This window comes from Platalea leucorodia (assembly GCF_965183815.1).
Source record: "Platalea leucorodia genome assembly, chromosome: Z".
In the NCBI taxonomy this organism is placed as follows: domain Eukaryota; kingdom Metazoa; phylum Chordata; class Aves; order Pelecaniformes; family Threskiornithidae; genus Platalea; species Platalea leucorodia.
In genome coordinates this window covers 58336700-58362930 of record NC_138858.1, presented here as the reverse complement: position 1 = coordinate 58362930, position 26231 = coordinate 58336700, and the positions used below count along the sequence as shown (strand labels likewise).

Genomic DNA, 26231 nt, shown 5'->3' with positions numbered 1-26231 from the left:
AAGAGCAGCAAGAGCTTTTGGTGTTGGCCCCTTTGGGGTGGGAGGAATCCCTGGACGTGCGCAATTGCACAGCCTGGCTCTAGCTCAGCGGCTTCGGCAGATAGTATTGGACTTCGGGAGGCTGTATAAAGAGACAGCGCCAGCATTTGTGGGCCTGTGACTGGGGGTGCCTGGGTACATGAAGAGCACTAAGGGCTTTTGGTCCTGGCCCCTTTCGGGTGGGAGCAGTTTATGGACGTTTGCAATTGTTGAGACTGGCTCGAGTTCAGCGGCCCAGGCAGATACTATAGGAGTTTGGAAGGCTGTAGAAAGAGACAGCACCAGCATTTGTGGGGCTGTGAATGGGCTTGCCTGGCTACTTGAAGAGCAGCAAGAGCTTTTGGTGCTGGCCCCTTTCGGGTGGGAGGAATCCCTGGACGTATGCAAGTGCTGATCTAGCTCTACCTCAGCGGCCCAGGCAGATAGTATTGGACTTCGAGAGGCTGTAGAAAGAGACAGTCCCAGCGTTTGTGGGGTTGTGAATGGGCTTGCGTGGGTACGTGAAGAACAGGAAGAGATTTTGGTCCTGGCCCCTTTGGGGAGGGAGGAATCCCTGGACGTTCACAATTGCTGACCTGACTCCGGCTCAGCGGCCCAGGCAGATAGCATTGGACTTTGCGAGGTTGTAGAAAGAGACACTGTCAGCGCTTGTGGGGCTGTCAATGGGGTTGCCTGGATATGTGAAGAGCAGCAAGAGCTTTTGGTCCTGGCCCCTTTGGGGCGGGAGGAATCCTTGGACGTTCGTAATTGGTGAGCGTGGCTCCGGGTCTAGTTCAGCGGCCCAGGCAGATAGTATTGGACTTTGGGAGGCTGTAGAAAGAGACAGCGCCAGCGTTTGTGGGGCTGCGAATGGGGTTGCTTTGCTACTTGAAGAGCAGCAAGAGCTTTTGGTCCTGGCCCCTTTGGTGTGGGAGGAATTCCTGGACGTTCACAATTGCTGAGTCTTGCTCCGGGTATCCAGTCACTAAGTAAGGAATTTAGGTCCTATACAATGCAGAGATATATTCAAGGCACCAACTGAAGGTGTTTAAGCCTAGTGCCTGAGCTAGACACCAAAGCTCCCTGTGAAGCTGACACAGCCACCAGATCAGTGAAATTCTCCATGCGACGAGTCTGCACAAAGTAATTTTGATTTGTTTGTCAGCTAATGCAACTCAGCTCTTTTCACAAATGTGGTTAGCAGAAAATACTCTCTTGCTAGTCTTTAATAATTCTTAACAGTGTTTCAATGAGCCATATGCACCTCTATGATTTGAAGAGAGCTTAAAAGCTGAGTGATAGAAAATGAAGGGAAAGCGGAGATGATGGAAACCCTAAAAATGTGTTATTTTAATGTCTGGAAAAATTCAAACCAATTTGGGCAGAGTGGTAAAAACTGGGTAAAAAAAATGTTTCTACAGATTTAGCAGAAGTTTCTTACAAATTAACATTCATTAAGTACTCTATTTCACTCCATCTACAGTGACTATCCTCCATCCCACAGGGACTGAGCTGACCACACACCTGACAGCTGCTCTCTCAGAAGACAACCATGATGACAACAAAACTCTGAAGAAATTTCTTCTCTCCAGCATACCAGCAGTCTCCATGTTGTGCTCCAGCAGTACAGGTGGAGAAGAGAGAGATCTGTATGGTGGAGGTGCTCATCAGTCAGCATCAGGAATAAGGAAGGTCAGAGCGTGTGTCATGAAGATAATGAAAGAATCAAGGATTAAGCCAGGGTCAGGGAGAGATACAAGCAAAGTAGGACGAAACAGGTATAGTATTGGGTGAGACAATAATGGGAATAGGGGAAAATATAGATAGCTAGATTTTCCACAAAGACTAAATGCCAGTCCCAACAAGGCCTGGAACCGCATGGCATTTCTGAGACTCTTCACTTGTTCATAATAAGAAATATTATGAAAATAACTGAATTACATTAGCTGAAAAACATAGGAAAATTAGTCTGAACGGACTCTCGGCATGGAGGATTTCAATGATCTGGAGGCTCTGTCGACTTGACATGGAGCTTGTGTGTCTAGTTCAAAACCCAAGAATAATATTTGCATTTCACATTTCCATTTGGTAATGACACTGAGATCCACTGGCAACTTGTATGCCCTTATTCCACTGTATTTTGTGATTCTACACATCTATCTCATTATAAATAACATACACAGTTAATTTAAAAATTGTACTTAAACTATGCTACAGTAAGTCATGTAAAGCTAAAAACTGAAATAAAACTGGGCTGCCTTAGCAACCTGGATTCAGCCTCTGTGCATATTTTTATTACAACAGCCTTGCTACCTGACCTCATATTACTACTTCTTACTTTGGACAAGGCAAGATCTGAAGATGAAACCTATAGGGTCCGTACACTAAACCAAGCTGTAATATTCCTATCTCATTGCCACAGAAGTTGAAAGGTGTGCAGGGAAATCAAAGGAAACCACAGAAAGAAACAGGATGATCTTGTGAATTAGCGTCCAAATTCCTTGATACAAGACAGAAACTCCTCAAATCTGGTTAAAACAAAGGGAAAAGGGAACAAACTGCTTATTGGACTTAGGTGACTTCAGGGCGGCAAGCAAGAAAGGCCCTGACCCTGTGCTAAAGCCCTCAATGCAACTGACTTAAAAAGGCTTCTGAGATGTCAGAATGGGATTGCACTCAAAACTAATAAGTTTTCCCAGGCTTCAGTTTACTTGAGCACTGCAATTAGCAACAGCAGCTACAGCTTGGGCCTCCCAGCTGGATGCAGTGAACACACTGTTCACATACTGCTCTGGAATAATTTGTGTAATAATTCTGGTAGATACACAGAGTTTGGGGGCATCTTACTAAAGAATCATTGAAGATCTTCACAAAACAAAAGCTTCCATAGACAGTATTATGAAGGAAAATAATTTAAAATTACTTCAACTGATAAAAACAATTATTAGGAAAATTAAATACATCTGAGCTGTTACATAAACCTTCTTATACTTGGATTTTACTTCGTATTTTAATAGGTGGCCTTCTGCCATTTTTAACATTCTATACACTGTAGCAAGTATTGAAAATGAGAATAGTAGCCACTTTTTTTAAACTGTTAGCAAAACACTACCCTAAGAATATAGAATAGAAAACTATAGAATCCAAGGGAGCATAAAGTTGGCATTGCGCCTTCACAAAATAAGTGGTGAAGGATTATGGTTCCATAACTATACTCAGAATCTTTTTTGCCTCAAATCTGGAGAAAAAGAAATTATATAAAGCTTTGGACTCTGAATATAACTCTCTATTATTGAAGGGCAAGGAAAAATTCCTCTCACTTCCCCCACCCCATCACTGGAAATAAAGGAAAGAATATTCAAGGTGAAAATCACTATAATTTTTTATGAAAGCCAGCATGCCTTTAAAATAGCCAAAATATGTTGCTGTGCTTATTTAAAGCCTATTCTGTATGTAGGCTGGAGTAAGAAAAACATCTCTAGCATTAAGCAACAGACCACATGAACAGCATATTATTTATTTGCCACAAACACAAAGAACTCATAATTTAGTGTTATAAAATGAACATAGAAGACATACAGAAAGGAAAAATAATCAAGTGCATAGGACAGTAGCCAGAATCTGGACTTTAAACTGTAAGTTTCCTGTGCAACCCAGATAGCTGCCTTATTCTCCTTGTCCCTAACCCCTACCTAAAAACTCTGACATTTTTTTAGGATAACTAGATGAAAGTTTATATATTTTCAGTGTTGGAAATGAACAAGCCCAAACTGTACTTTTACAAATAAAATCATATGATACAGCTGACTTCATTATTCTGATATAATTGCTAACTATCCACAACCACCTCATTACCTGCCTGCAAAGGGTTTTTTGTTTTGTTTTAAATGCTGCTGGTTATCTATCCCATAGCCTTAGTAAATAAATAGTTCTTTAGGAAAAAAAGAAAAAAAAAATCAGTATTCTCTTATTTAAGAGAATTTTCTCTTATTTAAGCACTATGATTCTGGCCATGCAATTTGTTGGGTTTTTAAATAAATATAAGAGCTATTAAGTCTCCAAATGATTCTCACTATAGTTGCAAAAAGGATTTTTCTTCTTTTACTTTCTGATGGTTTAGCATTATCACAGGCCCCCAAGGACAGGGGCCTCTAAAGACTAAGAAAGTCTTATAACACTGGTTAAAGAAGAGGAAGTGAGGAGAGTAGTCCTGGATCTCAAATTATTTGTTATTAAAATGTATTAGAAAAGAGAGAGACTAGGGTATAAACAGAGTCCTGCCAGAGGGCAGATTGAGTCGGACCTCCTTGGAGCAGGGGGTCTGCAGTTGGGTCGCCACCCAAGGTAACTCCTGGAGGTTGAGTGCCCTCGCCTTATTAGGTGAGTGATTACGCATCTCGAGTCACCATTCTGAAACTTAAGAATTCTTAAGTCAGCTGTGTAGTATTAATTCCTGTTGTTATCCTGAACCTGTGGTTTACTAATGTTCGTCAGAGTACCAAAACACTTTTGATTAGAATAAATCTTATTTTGGGTTACATCACCTGCCTAATTTGACTTTGTGCACCTACACGGCACCGTCCTAAAGAAGTATACAAACCATCAGACAATTACAGCAATTTGCTTACAGAACCATTAGTAACTACTTAGAAAACAGTCAATGACATACGTACAATTTTACTGGATGGCATCAACTTGTACCTAGCTCTGACTGCTACACACCTTTAGTTAGCACCATTCAATCTGCAGTAAGTGCCATAAAGGGGCTGCTACCTGCAAGAGTAAGATTGCATTTTAACTATTCTAACCATACTATTCTATGTAAGACTTCTGTTGGAAATCTCTCAGCAAACACCAGAAACTAGCTCAGAAAATGAGCCAAGCTTTCAGACTTTAAGCTTACCTCTGCTACTTAGACCAGGATCATCATAATAAGGCACAGCAGGGAAGCTTGCGCTCATGTGGAAAGAAACCCTCACTAATATACTTCATGAGCACTAAGCTTCACACACTACTTGCCATAAGCATTAAAATAATGGTGTGCTTTGTGAGGCCTACAGTTTTTAACAATAGTCTGAATAACTGACTAAATAGCTATTCTGGGAAAGATGTTTAACAGTCTCATGTCATTTAATTAGAATTTAAAAGTTCCCATATTATCTACTCCGAAAACATATACTACCCTGCTTTAACAGTCTTTCAGGAGGCTATTTTCAGCCATAATGAGGGAATGGATCACGGCTAGACTTATCACGGCTAGACTTCACGCATATTGGATGAGCTACAACTCTGATGCAAAGTGAGCTGTTTGACCACCCTCTAAGATTCATGAAGTGATCAAACACTTCCTTAACCAGTGCCAAATGCAGATCTGAAATTCTAGGTATAAACATGTAGGTAAAATACAGCCATCACTGTGGGCTCCTTATACATACAGTAATCGCTTTTCCTCTTTTTCGTAAGTCAGACACATCAGCAGTTACCTAAACTAGAAAATGTAACACTACCACCATCTATCCCCTAAAGAGTTATTACTAATTTTCATTTGAAAAGGGACACCTGCAGCAATAACCTCATAAACATTCATATCTGTCTTGAGAACAGTAGTTTTCCAAAACTGCTATGAAAGAGTCTACTATATGAATTGCATTGTTTCAAACCCTACATTCAACTAGAGCTTTTGGGGATTTGTAAAACTACCTTCAGAAGGTAATGCGCAGCATTTGTACACCTGGCATAGACTCTACTATTCATTAGAAATGGTTTTACAAATATGAGGGTTTTTTCTGTCCCCACACTGATCATTCATACACATACACACACGAGTCAAAGTTTAAAAATATCAAAAATTCAATTTTGCTACGCATATTCTTCATGATAAGGGCAACATGACCTTAGAAGTACACCGACCAGTCAAAAACAACCATGTTTTTATAGTCCTTATTATTACATCAGTGCAGACTTCTCGGGAACATTCTTTTTTCATCATTATGACGTTAAGCTCAGATGCAATTTTTAAGAAAGATTCCCTTCTTTTAACAATTTGTACTGAAAATTTAACATCTCAGTTTAGAAGTTCAACTTTCACAGGGCCTCCTTGTAAGTCCAGAATGTATTTGTGCTATAAAGAAGTGATTCTGTATTAAGAACATGCAACAAGATCTGCTGCAGTTACAATCTGAAGCACATTAGCAGTAGCTTATACTATAGAGACAGACTGGAGGAAAACTTTTAAAGTTACTATTCCTTGTTAAGGGCCATGAATATGAAGTTCTGGATAGGAGTATTATTATTACAGGAGTATATTCAAACAGCCAGTCTCTTAATTAACTAATTGTGCAGTGGGTTAATATCCTCTTTTTTTCGCCTTGAGATAGCTCATTTGGAAACTCACCTTATAGTCACATGTTCCTAGTGTTCCTAGCATAAAGATGTTATAGAACTACCTTATCTTCCAAGGCTTGCCAGCAAACCTTGCAGAAGAGATGCCAGACAGCAAATCAGGATATGCCATTCATCCATGGATGAAATAAAAATAATAATTAAAAAAACACCCAAAACAAAACTACACACACCCTCCCCCCCAAATAACCCAAAACCTATGCATTGAAGTCAAGTGCATTACTGACATTCATTAACTGGCCAACAAATCATAGAATCATTTAGGTTGGAAAAGACCCTTAGGATCACTGAGTCCAACCATAAACCCTACACTGCCAAGTCCACCACTAAACCATGTCCCTAAGCACCACATCTACACATCTTTTAAATACCTCCATGGATGATGACTCAACCACTTCCCTGGGCAGCCTGTTTCAATGCTTGATAACCCTTTCAGTGAAGAAATTTTTCCTAATATCCAATCTAAACCTCCCCTGGTGCAACTTGAGGCCATTCCCCCTTGTCCTATCCCTTGTTAATTGGGAAAAGAGACCAACACCCATCTTGCTACAACCTCCTTTCAGGTAGTTGTAGAACAGTAAGGTCTCCCCTCAGCCTCCTCTTCTCCAGGCTAAGCAACTCCAGTTCCCTCAGCCACTCCTCATAGGACTCATTCTCTAGACCCTTCACCAGCCTTTTATGCTCCTCTTTCAATGTTTTCCTGAAAGTGTACTACTAATATTGAGGAAACAAATAGAGTTAAATACATCCTAATTACACTCTGTGTTTCACTGAGTGCTAACTTAAAACATTGAGAATGGTTAGGTGTCCCGCACGCAGATTGTATTACTCCTGTTTATTTCTCCACAAACTCCTTATAGCAGGACAACCTACATAAGAGGCCACAAAAGAACCTCTTTGCCATACCACCTTGCAGAGGCACAGGAGAAGTTCAGTTTTGCCTCCTCCTTTCCACAGCCCAACCATCCCCAAGAGCAGCAGTTTGTGGTCTGGAGCCACCAATCCAGGTAGTATATAATGCTATCAAGCAGTCCTGACTCTCTGAGCACTGTCAGGCACTAGACACCTTGTAGCTGACAGCTCTGCGCACCTGCATGCTGGCCAGCCCCTGCAGGCAAGATGGCACAATGACAGGCAGTACAAACAACACAGACAGAAAAAGGAGCAAAAAGTCTTTGAGAAGAGATGTGGAATGAATAGTACAACTACCCCAGACAATTCTGTTCTAATGCAGGTACAGAAGAAAAGCTGATCAACTGTAAATATTTACCACCTCTCTCCATCAGGTGCTAGAAAGTAACTGCTTCAGTGCTAATTAGATGTTGAGCAGCAGTGAACTGTCTCCTTGAGAAGTACCTGAAACCTGCAGCTGATGAGCATGACTACTTATTCTACGGTAAAATATAATACTTTGAAAGGTACAGATAACACAAGTGAAGTAGAGATGTGGACATGGAACTGGGGCTTGTGGAGGTTGGAGAGATGAAGATACTGTAGTAGAAAGTCAGAATCATGGGGCTCTGGTTTCAACAAAGATAATAGTGATCAGGAGTTTGGTAGAAGGCACGTACTCATGGGATGAAGCTGACCTACTGGTTAGACTCGTGCATGCACCACTGCTGTACAGAATTTCAACATAGCATATGCCATTCCTCCACTTAATCTGTCTTCCTCACTACTTGGAGAGCACTGTATCACTGGCTAGTGCACTGGATACACAAATTACTTCAGATCTTTGTATATAGTCTCTGCCTCTACTAGTGGCAACTTATTACAAGAAAAACAGAAAAAAATACATAATCTTGCTATCATTGTAAAAACCTTTCTCAAAGATACTAGATTAGTAACATCTTTCTGACTTGCCATGTCAGAAAGACTTAAAAAGGAGAAAAGAAAAAAAAAAAAAAAAAAAAAAAAGAGGGAGGCAGGGCACATTCTATAGCAATGTTTAAGTTCTGCAAATTAAAAAAAATACCAAGGATTTACTGGTTTAAGTCAACAGAAAGATACCCTTTTCACCATTCAAAGACCTTGAGAAAGGATCTGAAAAATTCAGCAGACAGAAAGTTCACCAGGAATATTTTCATCACAAGTATACGACAAAGCAATTAAGGACAGTGTCTAATTTTTCCTTACTGCTATAAGAATAGAATATATAGAATAAAATTAACCTCTCATCACTGCAGTCGAATACACAATGCACAAGGGTTACTAACAAAGCAGTAAAAGCATTTCCTTTTCCAGTTAGTGAACGTGAGTTCAAACTACGGCCTCTTCCTCAAAGGAGTTGGGAAGGGGGAAGAATCGTCCCCACTTCCCCAGGGAACAGGTCTGGGGTTTTTTTTGTCCCATCAGTACGTCTACTTCTTTCAGCCTTATTATCACATATAAATTAAAAAAAAAAAAATCGCAGAAGGCGCTGCGCGCCACAGCCCACAAGCGCAACACAGCCCCACAGCGCTTAACCCCGCCCGCCCCTGTCGCTCAGCGCGCAGCGGAAGTACGCGCTGACGCGCAGCCGTAAAAGGAGCTTCGCCCCGCCCTCCCCAGCCCCTCGGCGCTTCACGTCCCAGCCGTGCCAGGTTATATGCAGCGCAGTCAGGGCTTGCGGTCGCCCGGCGGGTAGACAGAGGCGTTGGGTGGTGCTGGAGTCCCTCACGGTAGTTCGTGCTCGCGCCGCCTCGCCCCTCTAAGAGAGCAGCGGTGGGATGAGTTGCTCGCTCTGCCGACAGGTCTCAAGAGCGGTGTTCCTTCTAGGGAGTCGGTCCTGGCAGATGCATGGGCCACCCAACCAACTCAGTCGCAGTAGGGAGAGAAGTCACGCCAGCCTCGGAGCGGAGGCTTGTTCTGTTTCAATTTTCAATCGATAATGACTCTGATGAATGAAGCACACAAATATCCGGCCGAGGATGTGAGTGCGTACGCAGCTGCCAGGACCCAAACACGCAGCAACTTCGGCGCGGGAGGAGCTCGCTGCGGCCGTGTCGAGAGCTTTGCGCATGCGTTGAGTGGTGCTGTGGTCCCGGCGCCTTTCCTCACGGGCAGAGAGGCCCAGCTGCCCTCGTCTGCGGACTGAGCGGGCTCTTTGAGCCGCTGCCGTGTACCGGCAGCAGCGGTCATGGGGAAGCTGAACGTGGTGATGCTTCGGTACCTCTCCAGGGAGCACTTCAGGGTCCTGACGGCGGTGAGCCGGTGGGGAGGCCTGGCTGGGGGGACAGGCGAGCGGGGGAGGCATGCTTAGCCCAGCCCTGCGCACAGAGTTCCGCGTGGTCGGTTAGTTAAGCGGGGTCGGGCAGGTTCCGTGCACGGATGGGAGACTGTTTTGTAAACGGCAGCAGAAGCAACGCTGTAGGGGAATGCGCCCTGTTTCTGTGTTAGCTGCGTGCCGTAGGGAAGTTGACGTTTTCCGGTGAGGAGGGCCTAGGTCGTGCCGTTCTTTCCTTCAGCCGGCTGCGTCGGAGGGATCTTTAACGTCAGGGCGGTCACTGGGGCTGCTCAGGTGGTAGCTGCCCAGTAAGGTACCATCACCAGTTTCTCCACATGTGCTGACTGCTTTTGGCACCCTGTCTAATGAGGAGTGAGCAAAGATTTACCAGTGCACGACATGCTGCCTTGGCTAGTTGCATGGTAAGTGCAGGCCGCACCAGTTGGCCTGTCTGACTGTACTGACAGCAGGAGTACTAGTGAAAAGGCAAATTGAGCCATGGCCATGTAAGTACGAGAAAAGAGTCTCACTTCAGAAATGTAGAACAGCTCTTTCATCCACTTCTGAGAGTGAAATCTAATCAGCCATTCATTTTCTGGCCAGTACTGTAGAAGTTTCAAGGCTGAATTGTACAAAGGATATCAAGGGGCAGTGATGCATATTAAAAGATTTGGTTAAGTCATAAAAAAAATAATGCATCCATGAAAAGTGATTTTAGTCTCAAGTGGGATCTGATATTATTTCATTGCTGAACTCAAGGGCTAACAAATCTATTTTTATTTACTCTTTTAGGTGGAAATGGGCATGAAGAACCATGAAATAGCTCCTGCTAGCTTAATTGCTTCCATTGCCAGCCTTAAACATGGTGGCTGTAATAAAATTTTGAGAGAGTTGGTGAAGCACAAACTTCTAGCTTATGAACGAACTAAAAGTGAGTTTGAATTTTGTATTGGGCTCGCTCTCTGGTTGTGTCCCCAGTGCCTCACAGTGGTACTTGCAGAAGTACCACAGCTTGGCACGTATGAGCATTCAGAGCACTTGCTAGCCTTACCTTCTCTTGGACCTACCCTGTAATATGGATTTGTGCAGCACCAAATGTTGTAGCTGTTTGCTGAGCTGCTGGTGATGAATAAATGATAAAGATGAGAGGTAGAAAAGAGGTGAACAGTTAACTTTCTTTTTTGGTCAGTCACTAAAGTCATGAAACATGAAAGAATCATCAGTTAGGGCAGTATTCAAATGCATACAGGGATCAACCCAAATGAGTTACAGTCTTATAGTACACAAACTGGAGCACACCGCTAAAGCGTTGTACGTTTCACCCCCTCAGAGACAGCTACTAAAGTAGTTTTTATTCCCTGTCATGTGTGCATGGCCTTTCCCCATTTCCTTCAGCCTTTTAGTTGCATCTGGCTTTGCAAACCCACTGTAGGAGTCTGCAGAAAATTCCTATCCTTTTTGTCCCAGTTCTTCGGAGCATTAAGGGCCGCTCTAGATCATCACAACAATCCCAGGTCCCTGCTGTGTCTCCTCTGTCTGTAACTTCCAAATACTCCTTGGGCTTTCCCAGGCTGTTTAAAGTACTGGCGTTGCCTCTGTTAGAGAGGCTAACAGCATGTCTGTCTTTTGCCCAGTTGTCAGTTTTCATAAAACTTGCAGGAATTTAAAGATCTTTACCATTCTGTCAGATTGGGCTGGTATTATCCAACGGGTGAAATATTACTTGGGTGTGGTGTACAAACAAGTAGCAAGACTAAATTGACACTTATTTTAAATGTGATGTATACATAATGTAGAATTAAGTGTTTTGCATTTTATTCTTACTTAGCTTTCCAGGGTTATCGGTTAACTAATGCAGGATATGATTACCTTGCTTTGAAAACTCTATCTTCCCGACAAGTCATAAATTCTGTTGGAAACCAGATGGGTGTTGGCAAAGAATCAGGTAATTAAAAAAAAAAAATCTTTAATAATTTTTTAAGCAAACACAGCTGTAATGTTGCAAATGTTTTGCTGGAAACTAGGTAAGTTTTCCTCTGGATAGTCGCATCAGTTAATCTATCAGACATCAAGATTATGGGTCACTTGTTGAAATGCTGTGTGATGCTTTTGGCTGCATTTCAATATTTCTTCACCAGAGTGGTGTTCTACTTTGACTGTTTTGTCTGATTATTCGTTCATCTCTTAAGAACATGCTTTGCAGGCAGATGCCGTTTGTCTCATGCTTTGTGAAGAGTTTTGAACTGTTTTAACAAAAAGATAATTTCAGCTCTTTCAAGCCACTGAAAAATAAGATAGTAAAGTAAAATAGGCTCAAAACTATTGGAGTACTATCTTGGTTCCTCTTATGTTCATGTAGATTGTAATTTGGGACAGCACACTACTTGTGTAATTGGAGAATGAGAAGGGGGTTATTGGGGACAAATGGTAGCAATGAAACATAGGCTATCTGTTAACACTGCTTAAATGAAGAGGTTGGTCCTTGAATTGTCTGTCCACTCTATAGAAGAAGGCTCTTCCAGAGTGCAACTAAGAACACCAGCATCTGCCCTAGATTTCTCTCAAGGATAGCTTGTATTTGTTCTTTGCTGTGGAGATAGCTTGGGGATGTTAACCTGAATATAGGAACCTTAAGATCTCCTACTCTGAAAGATGTTTCAGATCACATCAGTATTTCTTCTAATGGAGTACCATGATCTCTTCAACAATAATTTCTTCTTGTTCAGATCTCTAATGTACAATATGTAAATTTAGCGGTCTATACTAACTGTAATAGAACTTGTCATGCCAGAAATAGTAATTGTGAGAAGTGAAGTAACAAACTTTTTATCACTGCACTACTTCATCAGGTACTAGCTTGTTACATATCTTTTATTTCTTAGATCTATGCCATTATGTGTTTTCCAGATATTTATATTGTTGCAAATGAAGAGGAACAACAGTTTGCATTGAAATTACACAGACTTGGAAGAACTTCCTTTCGCAGTCTGAAAAATAAACGCGACTACCACAAGCACAGACATAAAATGTCATGGCTGTATTTATCCCGGCTAGCAGCAATGAAGGAGTTTGCCTATATGAAGGTAGGTGGCCATTCACACAATATCAACAATGGTATAATAGACTGGAAGATACTTTTCAGACTCTCTTTTGATCAGTTCCTATTTGCAGTACTGGTAGGATTGATGTGCCTTTTTTTTTTTTTTAACTGATGGACTTAAAGTATACGTTTCTGAGAATTTCAATGCTATGTTTTGTGTACTTTCCAATGACAAAATGAAACTTTGCCATGTAAGTAATGTGGAACAGAAGCAGGTGTCATGAGAGAATTTCAGATTAACATTATTATTTATGGATAGATAATTTATATATCACCAGTTCTGCTGTTTTTCCTTTAAAATTTATAGCATAAGCTTGCAAAACGACCTTAAAAAGTAAGTTTACAGTTACTTGTCAGAATTTTTTTTTGTTCAGCTGTTGTCTTTTTTTAATTCATTTATTTATTTTTTATTTTACCATGTTTTCAGTTGTTGCTGTGCTGTTGAGGGAAATCTTTCAGTCCAGACCGGTGTTCTGATCTGAAAATGCACACTTTGTTCTATACTGTGGGAAAAGATTACATATCCAAGCATATATTGCTACTTCCAGAGTTCCAGATTTTTTGACCTGCTTTAAAAAAATGCAGATGTGATACAGTGATTGAAAGTTGATAGTGGAAAGCTAATTATTTATAAAAAATTAGTTTTCCCTTCTCCTTTTGCACTATTCAACAGTACTATATACATTAAATATAATTTTCTTGTTTCTCTTAAAAAATCTTGGTAGGTTCTACCAGTGGCCTCCATAGAGAGGAAGAGAACTAATTACCATCATTTAGAACCTCTGTACTTGTCCAGTTGGTCCACTTGGTAAAGCATTATGTGGTCAGGACTTGTAGGAATATAATCATGGGGTCAGTTTCCCTGAAAACAGAGTTGGGGGAGGATTAATTGTTTGCTGAAAAGTGATTGTAGGGTAATATTTAAGTAACAAAAGCTGTATTTAAGTTGCTTTAACTCAGAAGTCTATCTTAGAAAAATTTACTGGTAACAAGAGAATGGATCCAAAAAGAAGTTGAGTAGATCAAGTGAATAACTAAATTTTGTTAGAAAAGGCAAACAGGAGAGCTTCAAAATATTATGACCTACCTTTGGTTAATCTTTAATGTGGTGTAATGCTGGTTATTAATATTTAAGAATGAACTTTTGTCTTACAGCAACTGAGTACAGATTAACTAGTCAGGCAGAACTGTATTAGCAGCAACTTAGTGTGCTTAGTTTGTCAAATTTTTTTCTAATGTCTGACACCCTATTCCCAGTTATCTGCTATTGATTACTTGGGCTAACAGACCAGATATGATTCTGTCATTTTTCCGTTCTGTTGTGTTTTTCTTCCAGATGCACGATAATTAAACTCTAGGCAATCTAGCAGTGTGCTTAGTGTCTAAACTTATGAATTTTATTTGTCTTTGCAGTGAAAGTTCAAATGGCTGTTATGCTGTCTTCCTTCTTAAGCATGTGATTTGATGTTTCCAGTTAGCATTTGAGTAATGTATGCTGCTTCCACAGTAATATTTATTGCTTATCTTAGATGGGAGTTTGTCAATATATGTAATATTTCCTTAACTATTTAATTTTAATTTTCAATGTGTTGTCTCTTTCCAGGCTTTGTATGACAGAAAATTTCCTGTTCCAAAACCTGTAGACTACAACAGGCATGCAGTTGTTATGGAACTTATTGATGGCTATCCTTTGTAAGTACTGAAGCTTGAATTCTCTGTGTTACAGAAACCCTAACAGTGTTTGGTTCAGTAAGGGAACAGGGTTAAGGTTTTTTCTTGTCATGTGAGCGAATGCTGACTTCACCATGCTGAATAATGCTCTCTAGCCCATGCTCACTAGCATTCTACTTAGTTATAGTCTTGCTTCTCTTACCTCTTTATTCAGAGAAACTGTTTTTTTCTTAGTCCAAAGAAACTGGTGACATTTTTAAAGTAAGGAATACATCAAAAGAGCAGTGTGACACAGGTTACTGTTGCAACTGTTTTCTACACAGAAATCACATAACCTGTATGTTATTGGATATATACAATATTGAATATTACATCCTTCACATTCTGAGCTCCAGTTTGTGATCCTTGCTCTGGTAATTCAGCTAAGATTATAACTCGCTGTTTTAGAACTTCTGCTCTTTTTACATAGAATACCATATATAATCTGGTTTTGCTTCTTCAAGGAAGATTACTTTGCTTCAGTTGTTCAACATCTAGAAACATTAAATATCATTGAAGTTTGTATGTGAAGGGATGGTTTATTTTGTTTGCAGAGCAGAATGAAAAAGGCCTATGTACTTGATACAATGTAGAATAACTTAGGTGCTTATCCAGAGATTTAAAGTGTCTAGTCCTAGAACAAACCAGTCCATGCTCTTGTATAGTAGTCAAGATCTAAAGTGGGCAGTTTAATCAAAGGGAATTAATTCCAAAGTATAACAGTTGAAGAGTAACATGGAAGAGACTTCATTATATTCTGTCTACCCACCGTCATTTGTTAAATAATTCCACATCCGTCACGTACATGGAGCACTTCAAGTTCCACATGGGCATCTACAGTGGAAGTTCACCATGCTCCCCCTTTGTGATTCTAACCTGAAGGAGGTAAGTAGTGGATGAGAATTATTTCAAATATGCCAAGATCAAAGAATTTCCAAATAGTTGAGGCTGGAAGGGACCTCTGGCAGTCATCTGGTCCAAACACCCTGCTCAAGCAGGGCACCTAGAGGCTGTGGCCAGTTTTTCAATTGTCCATTGCCTGAGTTGAAAAACTAGTGTGGAGTTGGTGACTTGTAGTAAATGGCCCATTGCTGGACTCTGCGGTATGTCCATGTCTCTCTTGTACTGGGGAAGCCAGAACTGGACACAGTACTCCAGGTTTGCCCTCACCAGTGTTGAATAAAGGGGAAGAATCACTTCTGTCAACCTGCTGGCAATGCTTTGTCTAATGCAGCTGAGGATACCATTAGCCTTCTTTCCAGCAAGGGCACGTTGCCGGCTCATATTCAACTTGGTGTCCACCAGGACCCCCAAGTCCTTTCTTCCAAGCTGCTTTCCAGCTGGGTACACACAGTGTGTGCTGGTGCATGACGTTGTTCCTCCCCAGCTGTAGGACTTTGCACTGCTCATTGAACTTCATGAGGTTCATGCTGGCCCATTTCTCCAGTATGTTGAAGTTCCTCTGGATGGCAGCACAACCCTCTGGCATATCAGTCACTCCCAGTTTGGTGTCGTCTGCAAACTCTGCCCCATCCAGTTAATTCATGAAGACGTTAAACAGGACTGGAGCCACTTTTGACTGCTGGGGTACGCTGCTAGTCACTGACCTCCAGCTAGACTTTGTGCCCCGCCACTCAGGCAGTTTTCAATCCACCTCACTGTCTGCACATCCAGACCGTGCATCAGCAGCTTTTCTGCGAGAGTCTTATGGGAGACTGAGTGTCAAAGCCTTACTGAAGTCCAGGTAGATAATATCCACTGCTGTCCCCCCATCTAGCAGGCCAGTCACTTCATCACAGAAGTTTATCAAGTTAGTCAAGCATGCCTTCCCCTTGGTAAAGTTGACTGTTCTGGATGATTTTCTTATCCTTAATGTGTCTGACAGTGGTTTCCAGGATTAGCAGCTCCATCACCTTCCCAGGGCTCAAGGTGAGGCTGACAGCCTGTAGTTCCCTGGGTCCTCCTTCTTGCCTGTCTTGAAGATGGGAGTGATGTTTGCCTTTCTCCAGTCTTCAGGTGCTTCTCCCAGTCACCATGATTGATCGACAGTTATCAAGAGTAGTCTTGCAATGACACCTGCCAGCTTCCTCAGCGCTCGGGGGTACATCCCATCAGGGTCAATGGACTTATACATGTCCAATTTGCTTAAGTATTCCCTGAACTGATGCTCTTCCATCAAGGGTATATCTTCCTTGCTCCAGACCTTCCCCCTGGTCCCTGGGAGCCGAGATTCTTATCTCGGAAGGTAACAGTTAACATGACTTCCAAATTCAAGAAGCAAGTGGGATATTTTATGATACAGACCTGTGGCTATGAGAAGTGTCACAAATTAATTTTAGTACGAGTATGAAAGTTCCACAGGAGCCTGTTACAGAGCTGCTAGACTTCCATTGTTCGTTCTTTGTATTGTTCAAATGATCCATTCTCATAAGACTGTAGTGCTGCATTCAGACCAAAATATTTCACATGGTAACTGTAAATGCTGACCACTTCTTGACGGTTTATGGTACAATAAGACAACTGCCTTTTTACTTGGTTTGTTTCTAAAGAGAAGATGATTTGTGTTTTGCCACTTAAAGGTACTTTGCTTTTTCAGATATACATTCAGGAATGCTTTAAGCAAGTCTTTCAAGGTTCACAGTATTTTATTTTATTTAACTTTTCAGGTGCCAGGTGCGCCAAATGGAAGATCCTGCCACTGTCTACAGTGAATTAATGGATCTAATTGTAAAACTTGCCAATCATGGTTTGATTCATGGTGATTTCAATGAATTTAATCTCATATTGGATAACGATGACCATGTCACTATGATTGATTTCCCTCAGATGATATCAACATCACATGCAAATGCCGAATGGTAGGTTCAAATTTACAGATGTTTTCAAAGTAAATCTGACAAGTGCTGATGACAGCAAATAATCAACCATGATTGTTTCCATAAGCCTGTTTCTAATTCTTTTTCTACCATTGCTGTCATGCAGCACAAATAACGTTCCAAACATAGTTTGATTTATGAATGAGTAGAAAAGTCTCTCTAGGATGAATATGTAATTAATTGCTTCTCAGAGAATGATGTTCAGTTAAGAAATGCTTAGAAATGAACTGCATGCAATTTGTCTCCCTAGCCTTTTGCCTTGGGATCACTAATAGAAATAATTTTCAAATCAGTAAAAGAGAAGAAATGTAGGGTTAAATATTGTCATTGCAGTAGATGTCATTACCTTGATCTTGTGTTCGTACAATTCTGTGTTTTTTATAGGTATTTTGACAGAGACGTTAACTGTATTAAGGAGTTCTTTAAGAAACGCTTCAACTACGAGAGTGAGCTCTTCCCATCATTCAAAGACATCAGGTAGAAACTGCCAGATGAGTTCGAGTTCTCCTATTTATGGTGTTTGTGTTGGTTTTGTCAGAAAAATGGGTGCCTGTGAGAGATGCGTGTAGGAGAAATTAAAAAAATAGACCCAACTATGCAATTTTAAATTATATTGTCATTCCTATTGTGTTTTCTTCAACCAAAGTTACTGAAAGTGGTTTCCAAAAGCTAAAGTGTGGTTTAAAATCTGCTGCTGCCTCCTTTGTCTTTCCTCTTGCAGCTAAGGAGTAGGGATCAATCCAAAAGCTTGATCCGAAGGGTGAATATCTGGGAAATGTTAAGTGATGCAGAATCAGTTTCTCCCACTTCTCAAAGCCTATTTGATAGTTCTAGTATATTGAAGGTTAATTTGGGTTTCAATTTTAAATTTATTTTTGAAATGCTAGTAAATATGCTGACTGCCTCGTCAAACATTATTATGTTTAAAGTTTTCTTCCTAATGTCTTTTGTCCCTTTTGAAAAGTAATTTTACACTTATTTTAAGACTGAAGCAGTTGCAATGAAAAGGGTTTTATTTCATTCTGAGCGCTCTTCCAAAGGGGTACCACACTTGAATCAATCTGTGTGTCAGTGTACCCTTTATTCTTCTGTTTGCTTAAACATAATTTGAACTTAAAGCCAAATTGTATTCCTGCTAAAATAAAACAATTTCCTGTAAATAAATAAACAAATAAATGCTGGTTATGGAGATGGAATCATCTTGTGTAGAAGTTTGCTTCTCTCAGGTCACATTCTGTTAATACTTTACCTAAAAACTCAGCAGTATCATGTGGTGTTCTGTGTGTTTTTTGCATATTGGTGGCTTGATGATTTAGTGTATTAAAAGAAAACATACTTTTACTTCTTTCACAGGAGAGAGTGTTCTCTTGATAGAGAGATTGCTGCCAGCGGCTATACAAAAGAAATGCAGGAAGATGGTGAAATGCTTTACCCACCAGGTTCTGATGAGGATGATAATACAACAGAGGTGTCAGAATTTGTAGAAGATGCTGAGAATAAGCTCAAATTCTTCAGCAAAGATAAAGAAAACAATGCAGACTTCATGTATGAAGCGGGTGATTTCTCAGAAAGCAGAACCTTTAACGACTTCAGCAAGGAAGAACCTAATACAACTGAAAGTAGTGAAAATACACAAACACTGAATATGTCGAAGTTGAGTTCAGCCTTAGAAAAAGTTGAAGGGCAAGCTATGCTTTGGAAGTCTGGTGAAGATGCAGAGAGTTCTGCAATTGCATTTTTTGAGAGCAAAAGCGTAACTGAAAATGCTGCTGAAGTTGAAAATCAGACAGGTCAAGGAGGGTGCTCTAATGATAAGGAGAATGGAGACAAATGCCCTGATCTGGTTGAGTTGTCAACTTTAAACGAGAAATTCAGGCATTACAGGTAAAGATTCATATTTACCATCTAGGAGTGTCGTTCCTCCCCCCCAGTAAATGTAAATCTTTCAAGTAGCACAAAAAGGACTACTCTTCAGCTACCCTTGTTTAAATTAAAAACTAAAAATTCAATTTATTTTTAAAACATTGTAGGGAATATCTTTCCTGTTGGTCTCATGATAGGTAACCTATTGATTGGTATTACATAAGTAATGCTTCATATGTAATGTGTGACAGATCAGTTGTCCAGCTTCTAATGAGAGAACAGGTCTTGGATTTAATTCATAGACTAACCTATTTTCTGTGGTGGAATTTTTTTCCCTTTTTCTTTATTTCAGTTAATATTGGTAGTGAAAGAGTTCTTAATATTAAAATACTGCTTCTAAGTAACTTTTATGAATAAGTTTGTAATTTGAATGCTCTGTCTGAAAGCCAGATTATTCTGCTGCTCACTCAGCTCAAATCAGCAAGAACAAGCTCCTTGGAATGTATTATTCAAATATATTGTACTGTGTGTTGTTCTAGCTTTTAATTCCTCTCCTGACGTACTTAGAAATTCCTGCTTACTTTCAGGCTAGCCCCTTGTACGTGAAATTCTAACTCTGAGTTTGCCAGCCCACCATGTACCTGGATGCATACCAAGCTCATACTCCCTGTCACCTGTTTTTGCTTTTTAGTGAAATGACTTGTCAAGACATTGTGTAGAACCCGAAATACTTTTTTTTAAGTGTTCTGAAACTTCTTTTTATGTGCTTGGTATACATGTGGCTATTGTGCAACAAATTCTTCCTTTTATAAAATGCCTCGTTGAACAACTAGTGTTAATGTTTAAAATGTAAATGTTCTGTAGTACTTGCATGTTCTGTTGGGAGTTTTGAGATTATATCTTAAAAAGTTAAGACTACAACATGACGCTCATAAAGGTGAAGGATGTTTATCTTGCTAGTGGAATAAAACATTGATTTATGTATTTTAGAAATGAAGAGAGTATAGTTCATATGGCTGAGCACAGAACGAGGACTAAAAGTACCACATCGGCCAGAAGTGTTGGGAGCTGTTCTACTATTCCAGCGGTAAATATTATTGTTATTATGTTACATAGTTTACTCTCAGATTGTGTTAAATTGCACATAGCTGTTAGTTCATATTTGTAAAAATGTTACCTACCATTAATTATCTTTAAAAAGACTGTTACCATGTATGTCTCTGGTTTGCATTTCCATGCCCACAGAAAAATAGGACTGATACTTCTGTAATTGTTTACAGGGAATGATTTCTAGCACTTTCCTTCATGTATTGCTCTTTGCTCTTTGAGCAAAGCTCTACATCAGCATTAGCCTGTTATTGGATAAAAGAGAGTTGTTAATGTATGTTAATGTTTGTTAATGCACTAACATATAATCAGTTCATTCATTTCTGTTGCTGGCCACAATTAATGTTTTTTATTATTTAAAAGTGGATGCTTGAGTCAAGATATAATTTGGCCTTTTTCGCCTGTCTTGTTAAAGATTTCTTCACACTCTTTCCTGAAAGAGTTACATAAACTCACTTCAATAGTGATTTCTTTGGCAATATGAATGTATTTGGCTTTCTGCATTACATAAATCAGATTGTTTTACAGCAGAATTTAATGTCTTCAACCCCAGACTATACACTAGTCAGTATGGCTACCTCTGTTGCATTTTTTAAAGTGCCTTTTAATTTTAAAGGGAAGAAATTCCAATGTTCTTTATTAGTTATGAAGTATTCTTGTACAAAACAGGAAGAAACTTCTTTCAGCTGACAGCTAATCCATGAGGCATTTTTTGAATTAGGTCAGACTACACACTGTTGTAAATATGGTTACCTATGTTCAGTCTCATTTTCATTTGCAGTTAGGAGCAGAAGCTCTGAAAAATCTAGTTTGGGGAACATGTTAGTGTAGTTTCAGCTCTTTCACAACCATGTACCAAAAGTAAATGTGTACTTTTTCAATTTGTGTATTTTCAAAGCATTTCTGTTGCCTAATGAGAGTATTAGTCCTACAAATACTATATCTGAAACTTCTAGTGCTGGCAAGAGTGATTTTTTTTTTTTTAGTTAGACTTGATCTTCCTCATTTACAGTCTTTTCAGTCTGCTAAGTACTGTTTCAGTACTTTTCTAAAAAAGGCTTTGCTACAGTCCTATTAAGTGATCTGTTATTCTGTGAAGCAGCCTCGATTTACGCAAGGTGCCTGTCAATGTCTGTAAGATTCATGGAATAGTTGGCTGCTTTACTCTTTCATGTTTGGAATTTTTTAAAGTATTTTAAAGATATAACAATAAGCAATAAAGTTACATGTGTAAATAAATGTTAAGGAACAGTGTATTTGCTGTCTAAGACATTTTTTACAGGACTTCACACAAGGGAAAAAAACAACTTTGATATTTGTCATCACAGTTCTTATTCTAGGGGATGGCTTTATATCTTCTTAAGGAGACAAAGGATTAGGTTAAAACTATGGGATGAAGAAAACAAGAGCCAGGATGACCTGCCAGGAATTCCCTAGCTTCTGGGCCATGCAATCTTTTTTGTCCTCCCCTTCTTCTTAGCTCCCCCCCCCCCCTTTGTCGTGTCCCTCTTTCCCTTCTTATTTTGTTACTTTAGTCGTATATAGTCACAGCAATTCTTAAAGCACATGACTTGCCAAAATTATGCTTTCTGGTCCCTGAGTTACTCCTTAGCAACTTACCACTTGATGTGCTACAGTGAAGTTGAGTTGATAGTACAATCAACAAAGCACAAGGCAACTGAAATTGGGTTACATTTAAAGGAAAGGTAATTAGATGGATATTTTTGCTCTTGTCCAGTTATTTGGACAGCAGCAGATCTCTTAGTGTGGGCAGATTTATTCCTTGATAAGTTTTTTTTAATGCTTTATTAATTAGAATAAAAATAAGACATTCCTTTGGGATTTCCAACAAGAGATGATTCCGTCATGATGAAATAGTTGGAAAGATGAAAATAATTTGATTTCTCTTTTTCTTCCAAGACAAGATAAGCAAGTGTGCACTCAATATCAGTGCAGCAGCTTGAGCTGGGATCATTTTCCAAATGACAGAATCACTGCCACAATCTACTAAATCATGGCTTCATTTTTTTTTTTATAGTTAGCTGTTGCCATCATAATGGAGAGCAGAACTCAGAATGAAAACATAAATAACAGATGAAATTTCATAAAACTGCTGAAGTTTTATGGAAATAACAGTTGCTGCTGCTGTTTCAGTATTTTTGCTGTAGAGGCATGAGACAGTCCTGACCTTGTGAATCTTAGTAGGAGAGTGCCTCATAACAGGGAAAAACTGGAGGACGAATTTTAAATCACTCCTGACTGCTGCTCCTTTTTAGCCACACTTGTGGTAAAGAGTTGTTGTTTTCCATTAGAATCATACTCAGATCTTTGTAATCCAAACCAGGGTGCTAAAGAAAAAACAGAATGCTAAGAAAAAATGGCACAAACCAAATAATTACTGCAGGATGTGAAATGTTCTATTGGTCCTTATTTATTTAACTTTTAAAAGACATTTGTCAAATCTTCAAGCATAGAATATTATCAGCTTTTATGTTTTTGTAGAAGGCATGTGTTTTGCACTGAGAGGTGCTGGTGCTTTATGATGCCTGTAAGAAAAGACACTTAAACTCCATCAGGTATGATTTAAAGTGCTATTTATTAGAGCTAAGACTATCAGAATAGAATAGCATAGATAATCCCCCACTCCTTTAGATGCTGGGAGCCCTGAGGGTGTAGCATTGAACAGGACTCCAACACACATGCAGCATGCCATGCAGACCTTGTCCATAGCAGAGAATCTCTCTTTTCAGTCAGTCGAGCTATTTCACGTTTTTCTTACAAGAAGACAACTCTCTTCATCATTTCTACAGTTAAGCTGAACTGATGTTCACATGAGAACTTCTTGCTGTACTTTTAGATAAAGGCAGGACCACGCAGGAGGCCTAATTGCCAGTGCTGAGTGGGAGCTGTCTTAGTTTATCCTACTGCCGGTGGATTTTTGCAGCACAACACAGGCCTAAAGACAACTCTGTACGTGCAGCTTAGTGCAACACAGCACAGACCTGGGCTTACTTACTTTAACTGTTGTGTAGATCACTAACTTCTCGATGTACAGAGGTCTTCTGGTTAGGATCATGCATGTTCATGTTGGTACTGAAAATACAGTGCCATGTCTTAGTACTAGATGATCTTCAAAAAGTTCTGATACTGAATTGTTTGCTTATTTGTAGGAACTGGTGAAACAGAAGATAAAACGTCAACTGACCAAACATCAAAAGTCTGCTCTGAGGCAACGGCTGCAAAAAGGAGAGGCAAATATTTATACCAAACAACGTCGAGAAAATATGCACAACATTAAGTCAAGCTTGGATGCAGCTAGTTTCTGGGGATAATTTGTTAAAGCTCCCATAGAACATGAGAAAGCTCATAATATATACAGTTGAAAGAATTACGCTAATAACCAATAATAGTTTTATATAATGGAGCAATCTCTTCTATATAACCAAATGTTTTTCTGGAACTTAATAAACCTCACTCTGGTTCCTGTGATATTGATTGGGGGACTTTGGTTTCTGTTTCTGGTTAAAACCATTGACTGTCATTTAATTTAAATCAGTAGTACCAGCTGAGATCATTTAACTGCAGTAATTTCCAACACTGTCTTGTTGTAAATCAATTGTACTGTGTTTGTTTAGATTAAGAAACTTCTATTGTGCAGAGTATTCCTCTTAAGAGGGAAGGAAGGGAAATCTTTAAAACCAGTTTTTGCAATGACTTTAAATTTAAAATGTTTTCCTCATGTTGTAAACAGATACTTGTTTGGTTTAATTAAAAATCACAAATATGAACCTGATAGCAGCTAGTACTGTACAAACATGAGCAATACACATGATGGATATGCATTCTTCGAACCCAGCAATTCTCATTTATGTTTTCCTTCAGTCCAAGATAAATCTTGCCCAGAAAAATACATAATAATGTGTTGTACAGACCTGGCAAGCACTCAGATTTTTAATGTGCCTGCACAGTTACCAATAAATTTAATTCCTTTATATCTAATAACTTACATAAAGTGATGAGGATTCTGGAACTTCTGTTTTCAAAAATATTACCATGACTTTTACTATGCTATATCCTTGGGGTCTGAAGACCTAGAAGAAAAGCAAGTGTCTTGATTTTTTGTTTTTTTAAGCAAGGTATGTCTAGTAATAAAATTAATGATGTTTATATTTAAAAACACATAATAAACCTAAGGAGAGAAAGGTTTGTGAACACTGAAGCAAGAGAGAGCAGTTTAAATTTTGCTTTGTTCTTTTTTTAACCTTCTGTCTGCTCTATCTGTGCTTGAGATGTGAGGTGGAGCCCTTCTTGGGAAGGACAACTTGGTAGAGTTTAAGTTACCCATCTGTAGTTTGGAAAATCGTAAGTCTTACTTGCCTTAGTAAAAGAAATTTGGAACTTTGGCTTTGACCTTTGGTTTTCTGCTTGCATGTCTCATACTATCTATTCTTTGCTCTGTGTACTTAATACGCCTGATACCTAGTTCAGGTTTTAGCCTGTTAAAGTATTATGGCCTCTATCCTGTCTTGGAGCACGCTTTTGCTTTCAAAATTTTTAATTTTTGTCTTCTCTCTGGAGCAATATAAAATCTAGTCTCAGCCAGCAGCTGTATGTGGGTGTTGTGGTTTAACCCCAGCCAGCAACTAAGCACCACACAGCTGCTCACTCCCCCAGTGGGATGGGGGGAGAGAATTGGAAGGGTGAAAGTCAGAAAACTCATGGGCTGAGGTAAGAACAGCTTAATAATTGAAATAAAGTAAAATAGTAGTAGTAAGAATAACAAAGCAAGTGATGCACAATGCAGTTGCTCACCACCTGCTGACCGATGCCTAGCCTGTCCCTGAGCAGTGGTCTCCCTTTCCCAGCCAGCTCCCCCCAGTTTATATACTGAGCATGATGTCATATGGTATGGAATAGCCCTTTGGCCAGTCTGGGTCAGCTGTGCTGGCTCTGCACCCTCCCAGCTTCTTGTGCACCTGGCAGAGCATGGGAAGCTGAAAAGTCTTTGACAGTATCCACCGCTTGTTCCATACCATCTACATAATGCCCAGGTCCCACGCTTTGTGATACGTTCTAATTAGTCACGACCACTTTTTCTGTCTTTTGATATACACACACAGATACCATTCCCTTAGTCCATGGGGCATCCCTCTAAAATGTTCGTTGAGTTCATTTAGTCCATGAATTTGGGTTCCATCTGTCATAACAGTCTTTCAGGGCAGGAGAGATGCTGCACTTTACTCAGTTTCATCAAAGTTCATTCATCTGGGTGATTCTTACTGCAATACTGTTGATATGGCATGTAGCAACCATAGTAGTGATGTCATACAGTATTACATAGCAATTAACATCATACAATTCAGTTCATTGGCTATTTTCACCCAAATCCCCATGAGGTACACATCAGACTTCCCTGTCCTTTCACATCACCCACCAAGTGCACCCAGGTCTTTGCGCAAAAGCAATCCCACAAATGCTTATGCTTTTGCCTTTGCCCGAGGTGGGACTAACCCAGACTGCCTTCCCCATCATATTATTTATGTGCACTACAGGGACTTTATCCCCTTCTACAGTACATAAAAGATTTGATTGGGCAGGGCCAGCTCAACTGGCAGATCCCCTAGTGTTAACTAACCAGGTGGCCTTTGCTAAATGTGTATCCCAATGTCTGAATGTCCCACCACCCATTGCTCTCAGCGTAGTCTTTTAACAGTCCATTGTATCATTCAGTTTTCCCAGAGGCTGGTGCATGATGTGATATATCCACTCAATGCCATGCTCTTTGGCCGAGGTGTTCATGAGATTTTTTCAGAAATGAGTCCCGTTGTCTGACTAAATTCTTTCTGGGCTGCCATGTCGCCACAGGACTTGCTTTTCAAGGCCCAGGATAGTGTTCTGGGCAGTGGCATGGGACACGGGATAGTTTCCAGCCATCCGGTGGTTGCTTCCA

General features: G+C 39.9%; 1 protein-coding gene across 2 annotated transcripts; it reads left to right on the top strand.

Annotated features, from left to right (window-relative positions):
• Window positions 1-8974: 8974 nt before the first annotated feature.
• Window positions 8975-24500, top strand: RIOK2 (RIO kinase 2). 2 transcript variants are annotated; one of them, XM_082336697.1, is made up of 10 exons: window positions 8975-9604; window positions 10418-10556; window positions 11454-11570; window positions 12533-12708; window positions 14329-14417; window positions 17102-17293; window positions 17696-17788; window positions 18665-19195; window positions 20165-20261; window positions 23452-24500. In XM_082336697.1, the coding sequence occupies exons 1-10, from the start codon at window positions 9539-9541 to the stop codon at window positions 23611-23613; spliced, it is 1662 nt and encodes a 553-aa protein (XP_082192823.1). In that variant the 5' UTR covers window positions 8975-9538; the 3' UTR covers window positions 23614-24500. The 2 variants fall into 2 exon arrangements, with proteins under 2 accessions (XP_082192823.1, XP_082192824.1); XM_082336698.1 differs by lacking the exon at window positions 8975-9604 and adding an exon at window positions 9633-10047.
• Window positions 24501-26231: the final 1731 nt, after the last annotated feature.